The sequence below is a fragment of the Electrophorus electricus genome, chromosome 4 (genome assembly GCF_041902795.1).
Source record: "Electrophorus electricus isolate QZ-2024a chromosome 4, ASM4190279v1, whole genome shotgun sequence".
NCBI classification, from domain to species: domain Eukaryota; kingdom Metazoa; phylum Chordata; class Actinopteri; order Gymnotiformes; family Gymnotidae; genus Electrophorus; species Electrophorus electricus.
The window spans coordinates 32,547,197-32,568,367 of NC_137500.1; the positions used below are offsets into that span (position 1 = coordinate 32,547,197).

Here is a 21,171-nt window from a genome sequence, read left to right on the forward strand (position 1 = left end):
TTCAAGACATTCCTCACCTCTACTACTACAAGTCGGCATAAGTCAGAACTCAGATCAGAGCAGTTGAGACATGGTTTCTTTTACCCACAAATCTTTAGGGCTGCCTTATCATTGTGGTTTCACTGCTTTGTTTTCTTCCACACGCAGATGAAGCACTGTCCTTTCACACATAACCCTGTGTGTGTGTGTGTGTGTGTGTGTGTACGTGTGTGGTTTCACTACAGCTGGGAGTAATTAAAACCTGACCCACTGCCACAATAACATCCAACAGAACAATAATTCACACTAACACACAAACAACATATGTATTATTAATACAGTACTCTCAAAAATTTAAGCAAACGGCCAAATAAGGCCGGGGGTAAATCTCAGCATTATTGGAAAATTATTTGTTTCACTTTTATATCGATCTTCTGAAACAGCCACCTTGCTCCCACACTCACTGGTCATTCTGTTAAGTATAACATTCACTACATTTTTATGAGGGTACAATCAACACGCACAATCTGTCAAACAATTTACTGCATTCTTCTATGGTAAGGTTCTGACCACAGATGCACTGCCAAGGAAGATGTTATTGAAGTGATGAGCGTCACCAGCCGTAACACTGAGCTGGTATAAACACCTGTAACAATGAGCCGGTATAAACTGTAGCTAATGGTAACTGACTGTAGCCAGTGGAGACAATTGTAGCTAATGGTAATTAACTGTAGCTACGTGACCCCAGATGGACTCCAGATCTACACCTATAATGTGTTTCTAAATAATTAAATGTTTCTAGCAAAGTGTTTGTTTAGTATACATGCAAAAAAAGTGAACAACGATGTAAACTTTGGCCTGGAAATTACAGAGAACTGAGAGAGTGAACGCACCAATGTTTGGTGCATTTTCCTTTTTTATTAATCCAGGTTTGCTACAGAACAGTCCAGCCTTCTAACCGACAGGAGATTGGAGGTGTTCGCGTTTTCTGGCACAAGATGACTTTCCTACTTTCTTATTCTCCCTAATGAATGGCCTCATTAATTTTAATGAATACATTCAATATCTGCAGTGTTCCTGACCCTTGACTTTGCATTAAAATGGTGTCTTTATTCGTTCTGTCTAGACTGCGTACAAGCAAACTGGGGAAGGTCAACAGAATGTCAGCCATATCAACCAAAGTGGTAATAACATTTGAGAAAATCATTTCTGCTTCTTCACTACCAGTGAAAAAGTCATCTCTCGGCACATTTTGGTGTGATTAATAATATACTCTATCTGGAAGATGCCTCCCGCCAAATAAATAAATAAATATGGTACGAACAGGCTTTCAATATTTCATTGCTTCTTCAAACATGGATCAGATTAGATTTTACAGCTCAATATTAACATTTCAAGATCTTATGTTCAACTCAAAAATAACCCAATTAAATAATTAAATAACCCAATAACACACGGACTCCTTTGCCCACGCTGTCCTTCCTCAAGGACACTAAGGATATTTTGTGCATGAAAGACACTTTCAAGAATTGGACCATCTTGGGAAAACATCGTATTTCAATTATTCCAACAGATACGGCCACAGACTACATCCATGGCTGTTTGATATTTCAAAGTGCTTGCTTAAAGAAAGCCGCATTAGTCAAACAGATAAGTGTTAATCAACCTGTGAATTCCCGTTATAACGGTCATAATGTTCATGAATGATCCGTCTTCTGAAAACAGTGCGTTAGCTTAGCACAACTGGGGCTGGCAAAATGACCATTTATGTGGTGTCATATTACAGAGGCTAATATTTTGATAATAACTACCATTTATCCATTTTCCAGCCATATAAAATTGAAAAAAAAAATCACAAATAAAAAAGGTTGTAATTTGTTGTAAATGCAGTATGTGTTAAAATGTTTTTTTTTTAGAGCCTCCGTGATGGTAGGTACAGTAAACGATATGGTTCATGCAAAATGCATGAAGTGAACTGCAAATGTCAATTTACTTGCCTGCATTTGCGCATATTGTCAGACGTTGAATTAAACATCAAGGAATGAGCTCTCTGTGTCTGCGGGGTGTAATGCCTGATGAATGAATATGAACTTAACCCCGGGTTCCGCAAGGCAATCATCGCTAACAGCAGCACACATGCAATTGCAGAATAAACAAAGAAACAAACAAACGGCGATGCAAACATTAAAGTGAGAAAAAAACAAAACAAAACAAGACAAGACAAAAAACCGCAGCAATGTTAATATCTGGAACACGAATCCAGCCCTTGGACGAATCTGTAAACGCACCAGACACAGACGCAGGTCATTAAACACCATGCTCATCAGGAAGCTACTTTTCAGGATGTTGTCAGGACGTGCCTTGGCCATGTTACGTTTGTTCAGCGTGGTTCTCACCTCTCGTTTCCAGGCCTCTTCCACATGACTGGCTCGCCCCCGTCATTCCCTGCCGGACTGAATCCGGCACTAGCGTGCACGGATGCCACCTGTGCGTCCTCCACCTGGGAGGGAAAAGGCCGATTCACTGAGCTGATTTGGTTTGCTTTGGAACGGCAATGTTTTTACTCGGCAGGTATTTAGCATGCGAATGCTCATGTGATGTGCGCACATGTAAATATTCACACAAAGTCGATATGCGCACACATCACAGTGTAAGCACACCATGTTCCTGTTTATGCCTCTGAATGCTTAAAAGGAATGAATTACTGCGTTTGGCCTTATTACTGGTCCAGTGATAATGAATGTGACACTCATCGCGTGACTGATCAAGAAGTGATGTGATGTGTTGTGCGTTACTCGTCCCGAATGAGATCAATAACGTGGAAGTGTGTTGCCGCCTAGCTAAGCCAATCACAGCGCGTCCATTCCAAAGTGACCTGTAGATGGAACACACAGGAAGTGCTTCACACTCTCTCTCCTCGAACAGCGTGTCCGGACACTCCTGACCCCCATTGGCCGGTCGCTGGACGACGGTCCGATAGCGGGACTGGGTAGGCATGGTCACGTTGGCTGTGGTGGAAAGAAACATCCCATCATGCACCGCATGAGAAAACGGTGCCCCAAATGAGCCGGCGCGACGGATGCACTCAGGGTCTGGACCCTAATCTGGCGTAATGGCTTCATTTGGTAGCCACTGCAAGGATCATTGCACTTTGCTAATTACAAAAAAATGAAAATTGTGCAATTAGGAGCAAGATGCCATCAGCCAGAGAGTTTACAGGGTAAAGACATGCCTGCTGTTTCCAGCCAGAACATCAGTTCTTTCTAAACAATGAAACTTCGCCAACTCCCAGAACTGTCCTCAGCCATTAAACATCTATTTACTCTTTCACTCTCTTTTGTCAGCCTCATTAATATCAAATAATAATAATTTTCTCTGCTGAGAAAAGGGCTGTCAAGAGGGATCTGTAGGAATGTGCTTTGGTGGTTGCTTTTTTAAAGTGTGTCTTTTTTGGAGACTAAGTGCAGGAGACTACAGAGCCGTCTGCTTCTCTGTCTCCTGCAGTCTCTGTGTGTGAACCTCAGACATAAAGCCCTAATCTCCAGAGTGCGTGGCACTCATTACTCATGCACGCCCAGTCTGCATAGTCACATGGCACTGCCAGCATTTAAATAATACACTCAGTATCTTTAATCTCTTCATTCTACTCAGATAAACAAGAAAACATGTGTGTGTGTGTGTGTGTGTGTGGGGGGGGGGGGGGATGTGAGAAGGTGCAAGAGGTCCCAGTCCAGTGTGTGAGAGGTGAGGGGACAGGACTCTGCTCGGACCATACCAGGCACACAGGACTGGGGACAGGCTGTCCACTCGCTGAACTGGGTTACCAGGCAGTCTCTCTTACAGGCCAACACACATGGGCGGGCTGAGTCTGGTCTGGCAGAGTCTGGACACCTAGAGTACACACACAAACACACACACACACACACACACACACACACACACACACACACACACACACACACACACACACACACACAGAGCAGAGGAAAGAAAGAGAGAAAAGGTTTACATTACATTGTATTATGGACTAAGAATCAGTGATAAGCAGTACCATACACAATAACATGTCCATGTCCCGGATTCACTATAGTGTATGTCATTGATGTACTATCCACACACACACACACACACACACACACACACACACACACACACACACACACACACACACACACACACACACACACACACACACACAGAATACCATCCAGATCAGAGTAAAGAACAGTGCTTTTTTGCCTTTGTGCTACACCCCAGCCTGCTGCATGTTGAAATAAAGGAACAGCTAAACGTAAACCAGAATGTCAAAGTATGGCAGCTTTATTTGATACCTGTCAGAATCCATCCTCCTGTTGCCATCGGCAACTGCATTCACCGTAAAGACAAGTGGAGCAGCTTCGCTGACAGCCACTCGCCGAAACAGGTGACTTTGACAGTGTTTTGTTTTCCCACTCACCTTCTTGAGTGGTGTTTGGACAACGCTCGGACCCTTCTCTCTCTAGAGAGACATACTCCAGATTCCACACACTCTAGAATCAAATCTAGACCTGTGCATGTGCAGAACTTCCAGACCCACAACACTGGCAAAGACACAGCTGAGCAGCAGCTCCTGTTATTACCAACTTCCCACAAACAGAGAAACCCTGTGCAGAAAAAGGCCTGTAGCTGCTAGTGCACTGGATACAGCTGCAGCCTCGAAGTACAGAACACACACCTCTGCAGTCTGTGCGGATACGTGCAAGAGCACAGAATGCCAGCAAAAGGTTGTGTCACTGTCTGGTCACTGACTGTCTGTGGTGCATTAGCTGAAAAACAAATAGTTTGACCCCTTTTAGTTTTTGCCTTAAAAACTAAGTTTTTAAAAATACAAAAACGTGTGAGCACACAGGAAAACTGCTACTGCAGAAAGTGTTTGAGCTCAGTAGTTTGATGCTGTCAGAGTACACCTGCAAGTGCCATTCAGAAGACTACTCACGGACAGGAAATCAATCAACGGTCATGACCTCTAAACGCTACAGAAGCTTAAAAATGTCTCATTGCTGCAACACTTGTGTGGATTGCTCAGTCTGAGCTGGACAAGGTCAACAAAGCCTACTCTACTATAACTGTTAGGTTGTGTTAATCACAAAACACACACACACACACACACACACACACACACACACACACACACACACACACACACACACACAGAAACAAGTTCCACATCAAAATGACCTTCAGTTTGAAACTATAAAAGTGACGGTGGTTATGTATGAGGGTGTGCATATGAGCATAATGTCTATGGAGATCCCAATCACCAGACCCCTTTCCTTTCCCAGCATGCTCTAGCTGCTGTGGAACAATGCATCATGGGACAGCTCTGTGGCGCTGCCTCTGCAGGACTCCACCTCCTCTGGTGGAGCATGTACTTGTCTTGATCTTCCACACTGGACTCACCAGCCAACCACGTTGCTCATAGAGTATGGCAGGAAACTAGTGGCCACGCTGGAGGAGTAACAGCAGGACGCCGGAAAACAAAGGAAACACAGAGAAGACACAAATAACAAGAGAGAAAAGAACGAGAGAGCAAGAAAAACAAGTAAAGGAGAACAAGGCTGAGGACAGAAGGAGAAGAGAGAGTGAGAGAGTGAGAGAGAGTGAGAGAGAGGAAGTGTGAGAGAGCAGGAGAGAGAGTGAGAGAGTGAGAGAGAGTGAGAGAGAGGAAGTGTGAGAGAGCGGGAGAGAGAGTGAGAGAGTGAGAGAGAGTGAGAGAGTGAGAGAGAGTGAGAGAGAGGAAGTGTGAGAGAGCGGGAGAGAGAGTGAGAGAGTGAGAGAGAATGAGAGAGAGGAAGTGTGAGAGAGCAGGAGAGAGAGTGAGAGAGTGAGAGAGAGTGAGAGAGAGGAAGTGTGAGAGAGCGGGAGAGAGTGAGAGAGAGTGAGAGAGAGGAAGTGTGAGAGAGCGGGAGAGATAGAGAGAGTGAGAGAGAGGAAGTGAGAGAGAGCGGGAGAGAGAGTGAGAGAGTGAGAGAGAGTGAGAGAGAGGAAGTGTGAGAGAGCGGGAGAGAGAGTGAGAGAGTGAGAGAGAGTGAGAGAGAGGAAGTGTGAGAGAGCGGGAGAGAGAGTGAGAGAGATAGAGAGAGTGAGAGAGAGGAAGTGTGAGAGAGCAGGAGAGAGAGTGAGAGAGTGAGAGAGAGTGAGAGAGAGGAAGTGTGAGAGAGCGGGAGAGATAGAGAGCGTGAGAGAGAGGAAGTGAGAGAGAGCGGGAGAGAGAGTGAGAGAGTGAGAGAGAGTGAGAGAGAGGAAGTGTGAGAGAGTGAGAGAGAGAGCAAGAGAGATAGAGAGAGTGAGAGAGATGTGGAGGGCAAAGGAAAAGTCAGCAGGCAGACGGAGGGGATGGAGGGTGACAGGCAGGTCAACAGTTTGACCTTTTTCTTTTTACAAGGACTAACGAACACAGAAACCCAACAGACAGAACTTGGTCTTGGATGAACATCAGAAGAGCTCCACATGAAGACGTCTCACCTCTCCTGTGGGGCTGTCTTTAACTGAACGTTTAAAAAAGACGACATACCCCACCGCTAGACAACACAGTGCAGCGTGAAGAGAGGAAAAATAGCATCAGAGGAGGGAGGTTTCAGAGAATCTCCTGCCATAGTTCAGCGGTTCCACAGCAGTCAGTTATCTGGAAGTGTACGTACATCGGAGCGCAAACATACCTCGTCTGTCTCTCACCCCTGCTGTTCCAGCAACGTGCAAAAAAAACCATGTTGATTTGCGTGTGTGTGTGGGTGCGCATGTACGAGAGATAGAGTGTGTGTGTGTGAGAGAGAGAGAGAGAGAGAGAGAGTGTGTGTGTGTGTGTGTGTGTGTGTGTGTGTGTGTGTGTGTGTGAGAGAGAGAGAGATAGTGTGTGTGTGTGTGTGTGTGTGTGTGCGTGTGTCTGTGTCCTTGGGGATTCAGGAGATCTATGTGGGAGGAGATAATGCTGGAGGCAGATTAAACAGTGCAAAGAAACATGGAGAGACCAGGACTTCATGGATTGTTTCACTCACACACACACACACACACACACACACACACACACACACACACACACACACACACACACACGACGAGTACAAGTCTGCGGCATACGGAGTGCGCAGGGCGGTGAGGGAGGCGAAGCGGAGCTACGGGAGGACACCAGAGTCACAGTTCCAGCAGAGTGGCTCTAGATCCCTGTGGCAGGGACTACGGATGATCACGGACTACAGGAGCCCACCCTCCGGACTGACGAGTGCGGATGAGTCTCTGGTGAACGAGTTAAACACATTCTTCACTCGCTTCGAGGCTACATCTAGCAGTGCTAATGCTAACAGCGCTAATGGTGCTATCGGCACATCCAACGGCACATGTGCAGAGCCCACCTTAGGCCAGCGCCCTCTCATCATCTCGGAGAGTGACATGTGGAGAGTGTTCAAAAGAGTGAATACCAGGAATGTGGCGGGACCAGACGGCATCTGCGGTAGAGTCCTCAAAGCCTGCTCAAACCAGGTAGCCTCGGTATTCACCAACATCTTCAACCTCTCCCTGACGCTCGGTATCGTCCCATCCAGCTTCAAGCGATCCATCATCATCCCCGTCCTGAGGAAACCTCGGCCTTCCAGCCTTAATGACTACCGCCCTGTTGCCCTCACATCGGTCGTGATGAAGTGCTTTGAAAAGCTGGTCAGAGACTTCATCACCTCTTCACTGCCAGCCACCATGAACCCACTGCAGTTTGCATACCGCCAGAACCGCTCCACTGACGATGCAATTGCACATCTGCTCCACACCAGACCCACCTGGACAAAGCGAGGGGTAATTATGTTAAAATGCTGTTTGTTGACTACAGTTCAGCATTTAACACCTTCATCCCCTCCAGACTCACTACTAAGTTGGAGGATCTAGGACTGCATACATCCCCGTGTGACTGGATCTCCAACTTCCCAACAGACAGACCACAATCAGTATGGGTGGGCAACTGTGTCTCATCCTTCGTCACCCTCAGCACTGGAGCTTCTGAGGGTTGTCCTAGGCCCCCTGCTCTGCTCGCTGTACACCTACGACTGCGTGGCCACTTCCAGTTCTACCACCATTGTCAAGTTCACTGCCGATACCATCGTCATGGGCCTGATCTCGGACAACGACGAGAGAGCCTACCTGGAGGAGATTAAACTCCTGGAGAACTGGTGCCAGGAAAATAATCTCCTCCTGAATGTCAGCCAGACAAAGGAGCTGATTGTGGACTGCAGCAAGAAGCAGGAGTGGCACTACCAACCTGTGAGGATCAATGGAACCACGGAGGAGAGAATAGACAGATTCAGGTTCCTTGGAATTCACATTTCGCAGGACCTGTCCTGGTCTTGCCACACCAACTCCCTGGCAAAAAAGGCTCGTCAGTGTCTTTACGACCTCAGATGCCTAAGAGACTTCAGACTGCCCTCCAAGGTGCTGCGGAACTTCTACACCTGCACTATTGAGAGCATCCTCATGGGGAACATCACAGCATGGTTTGGGAACAGCACTAAGCAGGACAGACAAGCACTCCAGAGGGTGGTGCGTTAAGCAGAGCGCATCACTCATACGGAACTTCCTGACCTGCAGACCATCTATCACAAATGGTGCCAGACCAAAGCCAGGGGGATTGTGAAGGACCCCACCCATCCCAACAATAGGCTCTTCTCTCTGTTGAGGTCAGGGAAGCGTTTTCGCTCCCTGAAGACCAATACAGAGAGACTGAGGAGGAGCTTCTTCCCGCAGACCATTCAGGCCCTGAATCAGGGCAACTGATGAACTGTGGGGACCACTCTGTGCACTGCGTATTATGTCAATAACATCAATAAAAGACCGCAAAACTGTAAACTGTAAATTGTATATTGTATATTGCAACTGGTAATTGTACATTTTGAATATACACATATATACATATACAATGTATGTTGTGTATATATACATATTATACATATATTGTATCCCAGTATCTCCTCGGTTCAGACAGATCAGTCACAAAAGCATTTCACTGCGTGTAATACCATGTATGACTATGTACATGACAAATAAAACTTTGAAACACACACACACACTGAATGTGTGTTACTGTCTGCTGCGAGCTCCTCTGCTGTAGCACCAAATGTGTCCCCACTTCTTTTAAAAAACATTTACAGCAAGATTTAAAACGTTAACGACTCCTGCCCTGCTGAGTTCCTGTGCAGAGCTCCCTCCTGCACAGTAGCGGGTGCTGACTGTTGGCCCGGCGAGCTCCAGCAGCGCCGTGGTATGGCTAGGCGACCAGGAACCAACCTTTGTCTCTCCAGCTCAGGCTGGAACGTTTAGTTCGATGACCAGCAGTCGTCGCGGCACAAAGCTCAGAAGTGTTTTAAGACTTAAAAAGCTGGGTTACTGAATCACACCTGCTCATAAACACACTTGACAACTGCGTCTATAATATATTATGCTAGAAATGGATAAATGGCTGCATTATTTATGAGGCAGATTCCCTGAGGCAGGACAAAATATACTTTCTACATAATTTAATAAGGAATTTCATCTGACCCAAAGCATGGTGGTAATTCCAGTAGGATGAGAGGTCTTTAACACAGGGGGGTCCAGCTAGAATGGAAGCTCTTTTTCAATGCCAGGTTACTCTGATGGGAAAGGTCACTCCAGGACACAGCAGGCAACTCCAAGCAGCACTTACAGGATCCTCACCCACTAGCTGGCGACCCAAACACCCGCGGCTACCGTGGGACTGCTTTTGTGTTTCTTTTAAAACACCCATCTCACCGTGGGCTTGAGTTGTCTCAGGAGAGTGGGTAGGTAGCACACCCACACACACACACACACACACTTTGCTCAGCATGGAGTCCACATTCCGCAGGCTGAGAATGGTCCCAGCAGACCCAGGCCCTGCTCTATCTGCCGCTATGGCAACAGGCCATAGCATAGTAGCTACGGAAACAACCACACCGTGGATGGTGTGGTAGGATGCTGGGATGCTGTGGCCAGCGGCAGTAGTTCTATGAGAGGAACACACACACACACACACACACACACACACACACAGTGCCTTTTTCTTCTTTAAAAGGTCAGACACTTCTGACTGGCTCTCGACTCTTCAAACCCACTTAAGTGTTTACAGTACTGGATAATGGCATACATATAAAGTAACACAAGAAAGAGCCTGCCAGGCAAGACAGCCTACCAGGCGAGATAGCCTACCAGGCGAGACAGCCTGCCAGGCGAGACTCACTGCCAGTGTTGGTCCCCATTAACATCAATTACTGTAAAAACTGTAGAGGTCCTAAAAGCAAAGGCCAAACATTAATGAGGCAAAATGATTTTTCAGGACTGTTGACATGTGGGTCATTGGAGATGAATGCTAAGCGCAGTCCGGCTAACAAGAGCCATGCTCATTTAATCCCACTTATAAGAGTGATATCTTACAAACATTTATGTAGTGAGGTTCCACTTCACTTGTTTCATATATTACGGATTTGACTTACAGCGTGTGTGCTGTTTCAGAAACCAGCGCAGTAATAAGGCCAACGTATCGTTCTGTGGAATATGTTTGTGAAACAAAAAAGAAGCCAGAAGATTTCTCAAACGATAATGGCACCATCTGATATTTCACATCAGTCCTGTGGAGATGTACGTCGGAGAAATTGCATCTCACTGGGTTTTTTGTTGCCACTGTGACCTTCAACCAGTTATGTCGGGGCTGGAACTGGAATTCTCTATAGCACCTGCTTCATCATCGTGTCTGTTGTAGGAGCCGCTATACAAGTAAAATGGGACAGAAATAAATTGTGCTAAAGAGTCATTCAGAAAATGGATGCTGGCAGAAAATGGATGCTGCCATTTTTAGAATCACTGCACCAACAAAGACTTTCAATGCAGAGCAAACTACAAAACTTCATTAAAACACAGAGCATCATCTCCAAGTGTACCGTCTCCACAGTGAGTGTACCATCTCCACAGTTGAGTGCACCATCTCCACACTGAGTTTACCAACTCCACAGTGAGTGTACCATCTCCACAGTGAGTGTACTATCTCCACAATAAGTTTACCATCTCCACACTGAGTTTACCATCTCCACACAGTTTACCATCTCCACGGTGAGTGTACTATCTCCACAATAAGTTTACCATCTCCACACTAAGTGTACCATCTCCACACAGTTTACCATCTCCACGGTGAGTGTACTATCTCCACAATAAGTTTACCATCTCCACAATAAGTTTACCATCTCCAGAATAAGTTTACCATCTCCACGCTGAGTGTACCATCGTCACACTGTTTACCCTCTCCACGCTGAGTTTATCATCCCCACACTCCACACTGAGAGGCCCTGGCCCAGTTGTGAATGGTTTTGACTGGGCTTCTCCGGCCGATGATGGAGGAAGCTTGAGATCCATTAACAGGATAATTATTTGCAGTAAATATGTTATTGACTAAGTGTGTGCAGACGGTGGCTGGGACATGCTCCACTGCCTTTAATGTGCACATCTACAGTGGTAAACGCCAACAGAGTCATCAGGGGAAGCCATAACACCAGACGACTCCATAAACTACAGCGAGCCTCAGATACAGAAATCACACCCACATTAGAATGTAGCCGAGCCTGTTCTCTGTGGGAAACACCACACACCCAATGTTTAGCCATGGGAGCAAGAGAGGGTGTCTTCTAACAGATTTCAGGGTGTTTAAGATTCAACAATGGCATTTCTGCACCCACGCCAGGGCCAGTATCAGCAGTGGGGAGCTCAGTGGAGATTATATCTTCCTAACAGTGGTCCAGTTGGTATTATCCCTCCCTAATAGTAAGCCCAGTTTAGATTAATCCTTCCTAAGAGTGAGCCACTAGATTATCCCATCCTAACAGTAGGAGGAGTATAGATTATCCATTCCTAACCGTGTGGATTAACTCAGACCTAACTCATTGAGAGCAGTGTAGATAATCCCAGTATAGACAGGAGCTGGAAATCTACAAAACAAACAGACACACACATGCACGCACGCATGCATGCATGTACACACACACACACACACACACAGACATATGCACACGCACAGACAGTTTCACACACACACAAACACACAAACATACATCACTGAAGTGTTACTCATTAAATTAAACACAGACAGTCTGTTCTATGTACAAGGTTTAAACACACTTTTGTCTAGTGCCAAGGGTGATTTACCACTGAAAATCCTGGTTAGACTCAGTCTGAGTCTGGGAAACCAGCCATAGCGCTAGGGCATGGGTGTATGTGTATATGCGTGCCGTGTGTGTGTACATGTGTCTGTGTATCTGCGTGTGTATGTGTTTGTATGCATGCTGTGTGTGTGTGTTTGTATATGCGTGTGTGTGTGTGTGTGTGTTAGAGAGAGATCATGCGTGTTCGTGTGTGTGTGTATTTTGTTATAATTATCATTACCAGCACCTCCGAATACATATGGTGCGTAAGCCTGTGTCTGTGTGTGTGTATGTGTGTATGTGTGTGTGCGTGTATGTGTGTGCCATAATTCCGAGCTGTGTGTGTGTACTGAGCTGTAATCACAGACTGTGTGTCTGTAGTACTGAGCCGTAATTACGACCTTGTGAGTGTCTGTAGTATTGAGCCGTAATCACAGACCGTGTGTGTCTGTAGTACTGAGCAGTAATCACTGACCATATGTATATGTGTAGTACTGGGCCGTAATCACCGGCCGTGTGTGTGTCTGTAGTACTGAGCCGTAATCACAGACCATATGTATATGTGTAGTACTGAGCCGTAATCACCGGCCGTGTGTGTGTCTGTAGTACTGAGCCGTAATCACAGACCGTGTGTGTCTGTAGTACTGAGCCGTAATCACAGACCGTGTGGATTTCTGTAGTACTTCAGCTTTCTGTGCTTATCAAAGAAAATCTTTGTCATCTAAGTGAGACGTGAGGAAGCCCCCAACACAGAATACAACTTTAACACTATGTGGAGATACAACGACATCTGCATACTGTTGAAAAAGAGGTTAAAACAGAATCCTTACTCACATATGAGCTATTACCTGAATGGCGAGGTGGTGCTCACATACCTTTTTGGAACGACTGGTCCCGTGTTGATCTTCACACAGGTCACGGTGCGTGTTTGCACCCCCTCTGCACACGGAGATGTTTCATTCCAGTGGGAGCTTCTGTTCACAGCTACAGACGAGCCTTCCACGCACGGCCCCCACGCCGACGTTTCCCAGTAGAGCACAACACATGGATGATCGTTACAAGGTCTCCAGTGCTCCAGAGCAGAGGCAGGGGGGCATGTCTTACCTCCTGAGAGAGAGGGGAGGGGGGGGGGGCCAGTTGTAATTAACTGAGTTATAGCCTGAAGCCAAGGACTGCATTCTTTCATTACCCACTACTTAAAATGTAGATTTAGTGTAATGTAAATGGCTACTGTCTAAATAACGCAGAAATATGGCCACATCTTTATGCTGCTGTCTTTCCAAATGACAACCAGGACAGAGAAAAGATGCTTTCTCTCAGCTTACTCTTTGGAAAGACAGCATCCTGAGAATAAAGAGACTACGCAGCTCTGCTAAGTGTGCAGGTAAACACACACCTCCTGGGCTATGTGTTCAAAGGTAAACTCATGAATTATATAATGAATGATGAAAAAGCATGAGACCTGCAATTTGGGATTACCAACTTGATTTATTTCTGCACTTTTTATAATTAAAAGCGATTCAGACACCATCTGCCCTTGAAGTCACTGACATTGTATTGACATTCAGGTGCTGTGTGGCCAGCTCAGCGAATCAGCACTCTGTTAAGTGGCCCAGAATGTGCAATAATGAATGTAGCACAGATTGTGTGAATATTAATAAGAGACTGTCTGTCTAATAAGACTCAGTGGACTGTGTGGAGCGTACAGGGTTGGGACAAATTTACATATTTCAGAAGGGAAGATTCATGGGAGCAAAGAATGTAGGTGTGTGTGCATGTGTGTGTGTGTGTGGTTGTATTGTTTGTGTATGAGGCAGTGTTTGGCACCAGAAGAAGTACGAGTCCTGAGACCACGGCACACTTTGGTCTTAATTACACTCCTCCTACTATTTCAAACTGAAACATGCATGATTCATAATGTAAAAACAAACAAACAACAAAACCCCAAAACAACAACAACAACAACAACAAAAGAAAAACCTTGGGTCTGATATGTGCATCAGTTACTCAAAGCCAAGTGGAAAAATCTTAAAGAAACATGGTAATGATACATCTTCATACATCAGAAAGTTTGGAGATGGAGGCAGGTGTTACCTTCACCCGGCCAGGCCAAAACCGAGCGCATGCGGCTCTGTCTGCCTTCTGCATTCTTATTGGTGCAGGAATGAGAACAGGAGGACCAATCAGACCAGGAGCTGACCACACAGCCCCCAGGGCATGCGATTTCACAGGCTACCTGCACAGGGGGTGGGTCATCTTTACAAAACCCCTCCACCACAGGCTCACCTGTAAAGGGAAATAGGGTGGAGTTTTAAAGATGCTCTCTGAAGGCACTGTACCTGTAATTCACATGTGAACATTTACCTGTCATAACATGGTGGCTCACCACAGAGCTGACTGTTGAACACACTTGCTTCAGTTTAAAACTTCTGAAGTTACTGTGGACCTTTTCAGAAACACCTGAGTCAAAGACTGACTCACTGACTCACAAAGACTGAGTCATGTCTAAACAAATTCCATGTAAAGATAAATGCACATCAGGAGAAGTTAAATTGTAACCTTACAAGGAAAGACTGGAAAGATGTTCAATATTTCTCCTATTTATTGAATTATTACTTTCTTAACCAGTACCCTTTTTTTAGAATGCACTGCAAGACAAAAGGTAAAAGACTTGCGCTGTATCATAACCCATTACACAAACCATTACACATGTCCACCATCAGAACTACACCATCAGAACCATCATGAGAGCCACATGATCAGAACCACACGATTCACCATCAGCACGATTCTGCACAACAGCCTGGTGAACCACACCATTCTAATCCACACAGCCTGGTGAACCACTCCATTCTACCCCGACAGCCTGGTAAACCACCCCATTCTGCCCAACACAGCAGGGTGAACCATACCATTTTACTCACAATGAGCAGAGAATGAGCATAGTGTGAGCACAATGTGAGCATGGTGTGAGCTCAGAGTTGTCACAGTGTGAGCATAAAGTGAGCACAGTGTAAGCATAGTTTGAGCATGGGGTGAGCATAGTGTGAGTATAGTGTGACCATGGAGTAAGAACAGTGTGAGCATAGTGTGAGCAAGGAGTGAGCACAGTGTGAGCATAGAGTTATGCTGCAATTGCTGATGTTGCTTTTTCTTCTCGTTTTCTGATTGGTCAGTTTGGTTAATGTCATTTCCTCAAGCAAGAGACATCCAGGAACCCTTCAGTTCTCAAAAACACAAGTGAGAAATAACAGGGACAGAGAGGAGGAGGGACAGACAGAGAGAGGGAGAACGAGGGATAAGAAAAGAGAAAGATTAAGGGATAGAAATAAAGAAAAGAGAAAGAAATTGAGAAGGAGAAAAAAGGATCTGGGGAAATCGGAGAGAAAGAAGCAAAAAATGTAATAGTCAACATCAGCAAATGGGAAGGCAGGAGTTCACATCTGACAGAAATACAGGCGGACGAGGGGGAGGAGGACAGACTACTCTCATTTCATGCATGAAAGAGAGACATTAATCCTTCCATTCACTTCTGTGGGATTACACAAGATTTAAAAAGATGAACCTAAAGAAAGACGTGACTAAAAAAACACCTCTCATATTACAGACAACCCGCGTTTTATGTGACCCAGTATGACACATCAATTACCTCAAAAAAGAAGACAAGGAAAAAACACTGCTAACATATTAAGAGTAAAAAAGACTTGCAGTTAAACTCTGCGTGTGTGTGTGTGTGTGTGTGTGTGTGTACCTCTGTCTCCCTGGCTATAAAATCCCACAATACCTGCAGGTCAGGAGAGCATATAGGCATTAGGCTCTGTCAAATGAACTGAGGGAATGTTTTTCCTGAGGGATCTTAAAATGAATCCCCGATCCACCTGTATCTCAGGTATCTCACCTGTATCTCAGGTATCGCACATGTATCTCAGATATCTAACCTGTATCTCACATGTTATATCTCAGCTATCTTGCCTGTATCTCACCTGTATCTCAGGTATGAGAGAGGAAGGGCCACTTCACAGTAGGTGATCACAGTAGGACAGGTCAAGCCCCCCCAGCTAGTAAGGGCCCCCCACTCAGAGAGGTCAGAACACTGTGGGTGGGGGGGGGGGGGGTTAACCAGTGAGTTCATAGTTGTCATACATCACTGTGGTAGACACACACTGGTACACATCACACACAGAACAGAGCTCTGTAATACCACACACACCGATACACATCACACACAGAACAGAGCTCTGTGATAACACACACACTGGTACACATCACACTCAGAACAGAGCTCTGTAATACCACACACACCGATACACGTCACACATAGAACAGAGCTCTGTGATAAACTACACACTGGTACACATCACACATAGAACAGAGCTCTGTGATAAACTACACTCTGGTACACATCACACATAGAACAGAGCTCTGTAATACCACAAACACCGATACACATCACACATAGAACAGAGCTCTGTGATAACACACGCTGGTACACATCACACATAGAACAGAGCTCTGTGATAAACTACACACTGGTACACATCACACATAGAACAGAGCTCTGTGATAAACTACACACTAGTACACATCACACACAGAACAGAGCTCTGTGATAACACACACACTGGTACACATCACACATAGAACAGAGCTCTGTGATAACACACACACTGGTACACATCACACATAGAACAGAGCTCTGTGATAACACACACACTGGTACACATCACACACAGAACAGAGCTCTGTGATAACACACACACTGGTACACATCACACATAGAACAGAGCTCTGTGATAACACACACACTGGTACACATCACACATAGAATATAGCTCTGTGATAACTCACACACTGGTACACATCACACACAGAACAGAGCTCTGTGATAACACACACACTGGTACACATCACACATAGAACAGAGCTCTGTGATAAACTACACTCTGGTACACATCACACATAGAACAGAGCTCTGTGATAACACACACACTGGTACACATCACACACAGAACAGAGCTCTGTGATAACACACACACTGGTACACATCACACATAGAACAGAGCTCTGTGATAACACACACACTGGTACACATCACACATAGAACAGAGCTCTGTGATAACACACACTGGTACACATCACACATAGAACAGAGCTCTGTGATAACACACACACTGGTACACATCACACACAGAACAGAGCTCTGTGATAACACACACACTGGTACACATCACACACAGAACAGAGCTCTGTGATAACACACACACTGGTACACATCACACACAGAACAGAGCTCTGTGATAACACACACACTGGTACACATCACACATAGAACAGAGCTCTGTGATAACACACACACTGGTACACATCACACACAGAACAGAGCTCTGTGATAACACACACACTGGTACACATCACACATAGAACAGAGCTCTGTGATAACACACACACTGGTACACATCACACATAGAACAGAGCTCTGTGATAACACACACTGGTACACATCACACATAGAACAGAGCTCTGTGATAACACACACACTGGTACACATCACACATAGAACAGAGCTCTGTGATAACACACACACTGGTACACATCACACACAGAACAGAGCTCTGTGATAACACACACACTGGTACACATCACACACAGAACAGAGCTCTGTGATAACACACACACTGGTACACATCACACATAGAACAGAGCTCTGTGATAACACACACACTGGTACACATCACACATAGAACAGAGCTCTGTAATACCACACACACCGATACACATCACACATAGAACAGAGCTCTGTGATAACACACGCTGGTACACATCACACATAGAACAGAGCTCTGTGATAACACACACTGGTACACATCACACACAGAACAGAGCTCTGTGATAACACACACTGGTACACATCACACACAGAACAGAGCTCTGTGATAACACACACACTGGTACACATCACACATAGAACAGAGCTCTGTGATAACACACGCTGGTACACATCACACACAGAACAGAGCTCTGATAACACACACACTGGTACACATCACACATAGAACAGAGCTCTGTGATAACACACGCTGGTACACATCACACATAGAACAGAGCTCTGTGATAACACACACACTGGTACACATCACACACAGAACAGAGCTCTGTGATAACACACGCTGGTACACATCACACATAGAACAGAGCTCTGTGATAACACACACTAGTACACATCACACACAGAACAGAGCTCTGTGATAACACACACACTAGTACACATCACACACAGACGCCGTTGTCATAAAAGCAGACGGATGGTCTGTCCACTACACTGTAAGTGAAGGAGGGGTAACATAACAAAATTGTCTAACACAGTGAACCTTGATTAAACACAAATACAGTCTGGAAATGGAGTGAGATAATTAAAGTGACAGTCAGCTTACTGGAATATGGGGTTAAAGGTATTCATCCTTGAACCTGGAGTAATGGATGGCATATGTAATAACAGGACTGAATTACATTTCCTGTTGTAAAAAACCCCACAATGCTCTAGTTCCAGATAATAGATTCAGAGTCCCAGGTCCTGCATTAAGTAACATGCGACACCCGTCTTACCCACCTGCCTAAATCAATTCACTCTTCCCACAATAGAAATAATTGTAATAGTTTGGAAAGTGCATAAAAAGGTGCATGCAAATTGTGGGAATTAACCTCAACAACCCACTCAGATGGGTTAAAAACAGGAAAAACTGGGATTTCCACACTGAAATCCCACAGACACAGGCATTTAAAATGTGTGGCACATGAATAAATGAAGTGAAATAAATCAACTGATATAAACTAAGGCCTTTAGAACTGGATCTCAATTTTGGTCTGACATAAAACACAAGCCTTCCCACAGAAGGTATGTAAAATATGCATGTGGGTGGTGTAAGTGAGGGAGAAAAGATACAGAGCGAGACAAAAGAAAAGCTTTTATCTGTGTACAGTTTATGTAATCATGTACACTTGTCAAACCACATTAATAAAACATCAAAGAATAGTGATTATACACTATTAGGTATTCTTCTACTCTGCAGAGGGGATCCTTATGGTCAGGACCAACATGCCAGTACCGTACACTCCTCAGTGGTACCTCGGCCGCTCTGTTATTGGGTGTAAACACATCTGCGACAAGCCGTGGGTCAGACAGGTCACGCGTTCTGATGCAGCCACGGTGAACTCACAAGCGCTCGCGCTTTGATATGGTACCAGACTATTCCTCGTGTGAAAATCCTCTTTTCCACTGTAGAGCCAAACTGTTACTACTTCTGCCATTCCAGACCCACGTGACTGGCTATGTTTCCTTTTTCCACAAATGTGCTGGAAGTCAGGAAAAGTCTGCATTTGAATTGGCAACAGAAGCGGACTCTCATGATAATAATAATGTCACTATACAACTGCAGTCGCTGCATGTGTCCGATGGGCCGTTTGAACTGTATTAATAATAAATGATTATTTATTCATTTTTATGTGTGAAAAACAACACAGGATGTTTGGCGAAGAGAGAGTACGCAACCAGAATGGCTTACTGCCGTTTTTGAGTAGAACCAATCAATGAATCCCTGCGTCACTAAGCCAACCCACCGCAACCGTCATGTGACAGCTAACTATGCTGAGAAAAGCGTGCTCGGTGCCAAACCACGTTCACGTGGAAACATAACGGAAACTGTTCTGTTCGTACTCAGAACCGCTCTACCCCGCAGCGGAAAAGACGCTTTGTGTTTCTGTATTTATTCTTCAGTACAGGGTGGGTGAGAGTCCAAAACCAACCCAAATACAGCCCACGTATAGGCTACAGCAGAGCACACAGCGTAAAGTATACCAGGGCCTCCCACCATAGTTTAAATGCTGTGCAGTTCAGTAAGGCAGTCACTTTGAACCTGAGCTCTGGACACACCAGTGGTATCCTTCTCCGAGACACAGATGAGCTGGTTAAAGTCACGTGAGATAAAAAAAAATAAAAAATAAAAAAATAATCTGGATCCTTGTGTCAAACCTTTTTTGCCCTCCAACAGATTAAGATGAATCATTCTGGAATAGCTCACAGTAATCTTTTGACAGGATTAAAATGTTAAATTTGAAGCAGTGTCATTGACTAAACAACCTTAGGTCTTGAAGGAATCTGAGATGACAGAGGACGGCTCGTGGGACGATCATCGCGCCTTTAAGCAGGGCGACCTAGGTGTGTTCGAGCAGGTGAATGCACATCTATACCGAGCACAGACACTCCACAGATCGAATGCATTCATCTAAGAACTAGAGTAAAAAAGCGAACCTACGGAGGATGGTGGTGGTGTTTGGCAAAGACACTATTCTCAGCCCCCATGCTTTTGAAGAAGAGGTGAAATAGACCAACGTGTTTTAAGTGACTGCTTCTCAGAACGGTTATATCTAAGAAGTGCGTGTTGGGGGGAGGGGTGCTGATAGAGACATGGAAGAGAAGAAAAACAGGAAGTTAAATGCCATCCATACAGATATCAAATGTATGACCTTTATGTGATGGAAATATACGGCAGCTCTGATGAGTAGAATGGGTTCTCCTTAAGACATACGTCAGATGGAAACCCAGCAGGTCCCACTGTGTTTGAAATGAAACCACATTCCTCTTTCTCATTGTCAGCGCGACACACAAGCTGTTTTGTGCGACGTCATACGTGTTCTCATGAATCAACAAACCGCAGCTTCTAGAGTCTCCTGTGTTGGGGTGGAGGGAATGAGAATCAATCAGAACGATCTTCCCACAGCCTGGATATCGATAGACGCGCTGTAATGGCAGGAAGGTCATTTGCCAGATTACTGTCACCTGGACCAATCAGAGCTGCTGATAGGTGACGTGTTGATGTATCTCTGAGTTGAGGAGAAAACTGATGGCTCTGCTTATACTGTACCTCCCAGAGTCAGATACAGCTGCGACTGCAGGATGCTGCAGGACGCATCATGGGACGTTCTCCTACACTTATCA

The 21,171-nt window shown here is 45.2% G+C and overlaps 1 protein-coding gene across 7 annotated transcripts in view; it reads right to left on the minus strand.

The window, feature by feature from the left end:
- The window catches only part of thsd7ba (thrombospondin, type I, domain containing 7Ba), a 154,022-nt gene that overhangs the window by 44,310 nt on the left and 88,541 nt on the right, over positions 1 to 21,171 (minus strand). For 6 of the 7 annotated variants that reach the window (XM_081713346.1, XM_081713344.1, XM_081713348.1 and 3 more), the window contains 5 exons: positions 14,274 to 14,465; positions 13,055 to 13,286; positions 3,755 to 3,870; positions 2,855 to 2,987; positions 2,376 to 2,479 (listed from right to left, as the gene is read on the minus strand). In XM_081713346.1, coding sequence (XP_081569472.1) covers positions 2,376 to 2,479; positions 2,855 to 2,987; positions 3,755 to 3,870; positions 13,055 to 13,286; positions 14,274 to 14,465 — 777 coding nt within the window. The remainder of the gene's footprint in view (positions 1 to 2,375; positions 2,480 to 2,854; positions 2,988 to 3,754; positions 3,871 to 13,054; positions 13,287 to 14,273; positions 14,466 to 21,171) is intronic. The other variant, XM_081713349.1, reaches the window with a different exon arrangement.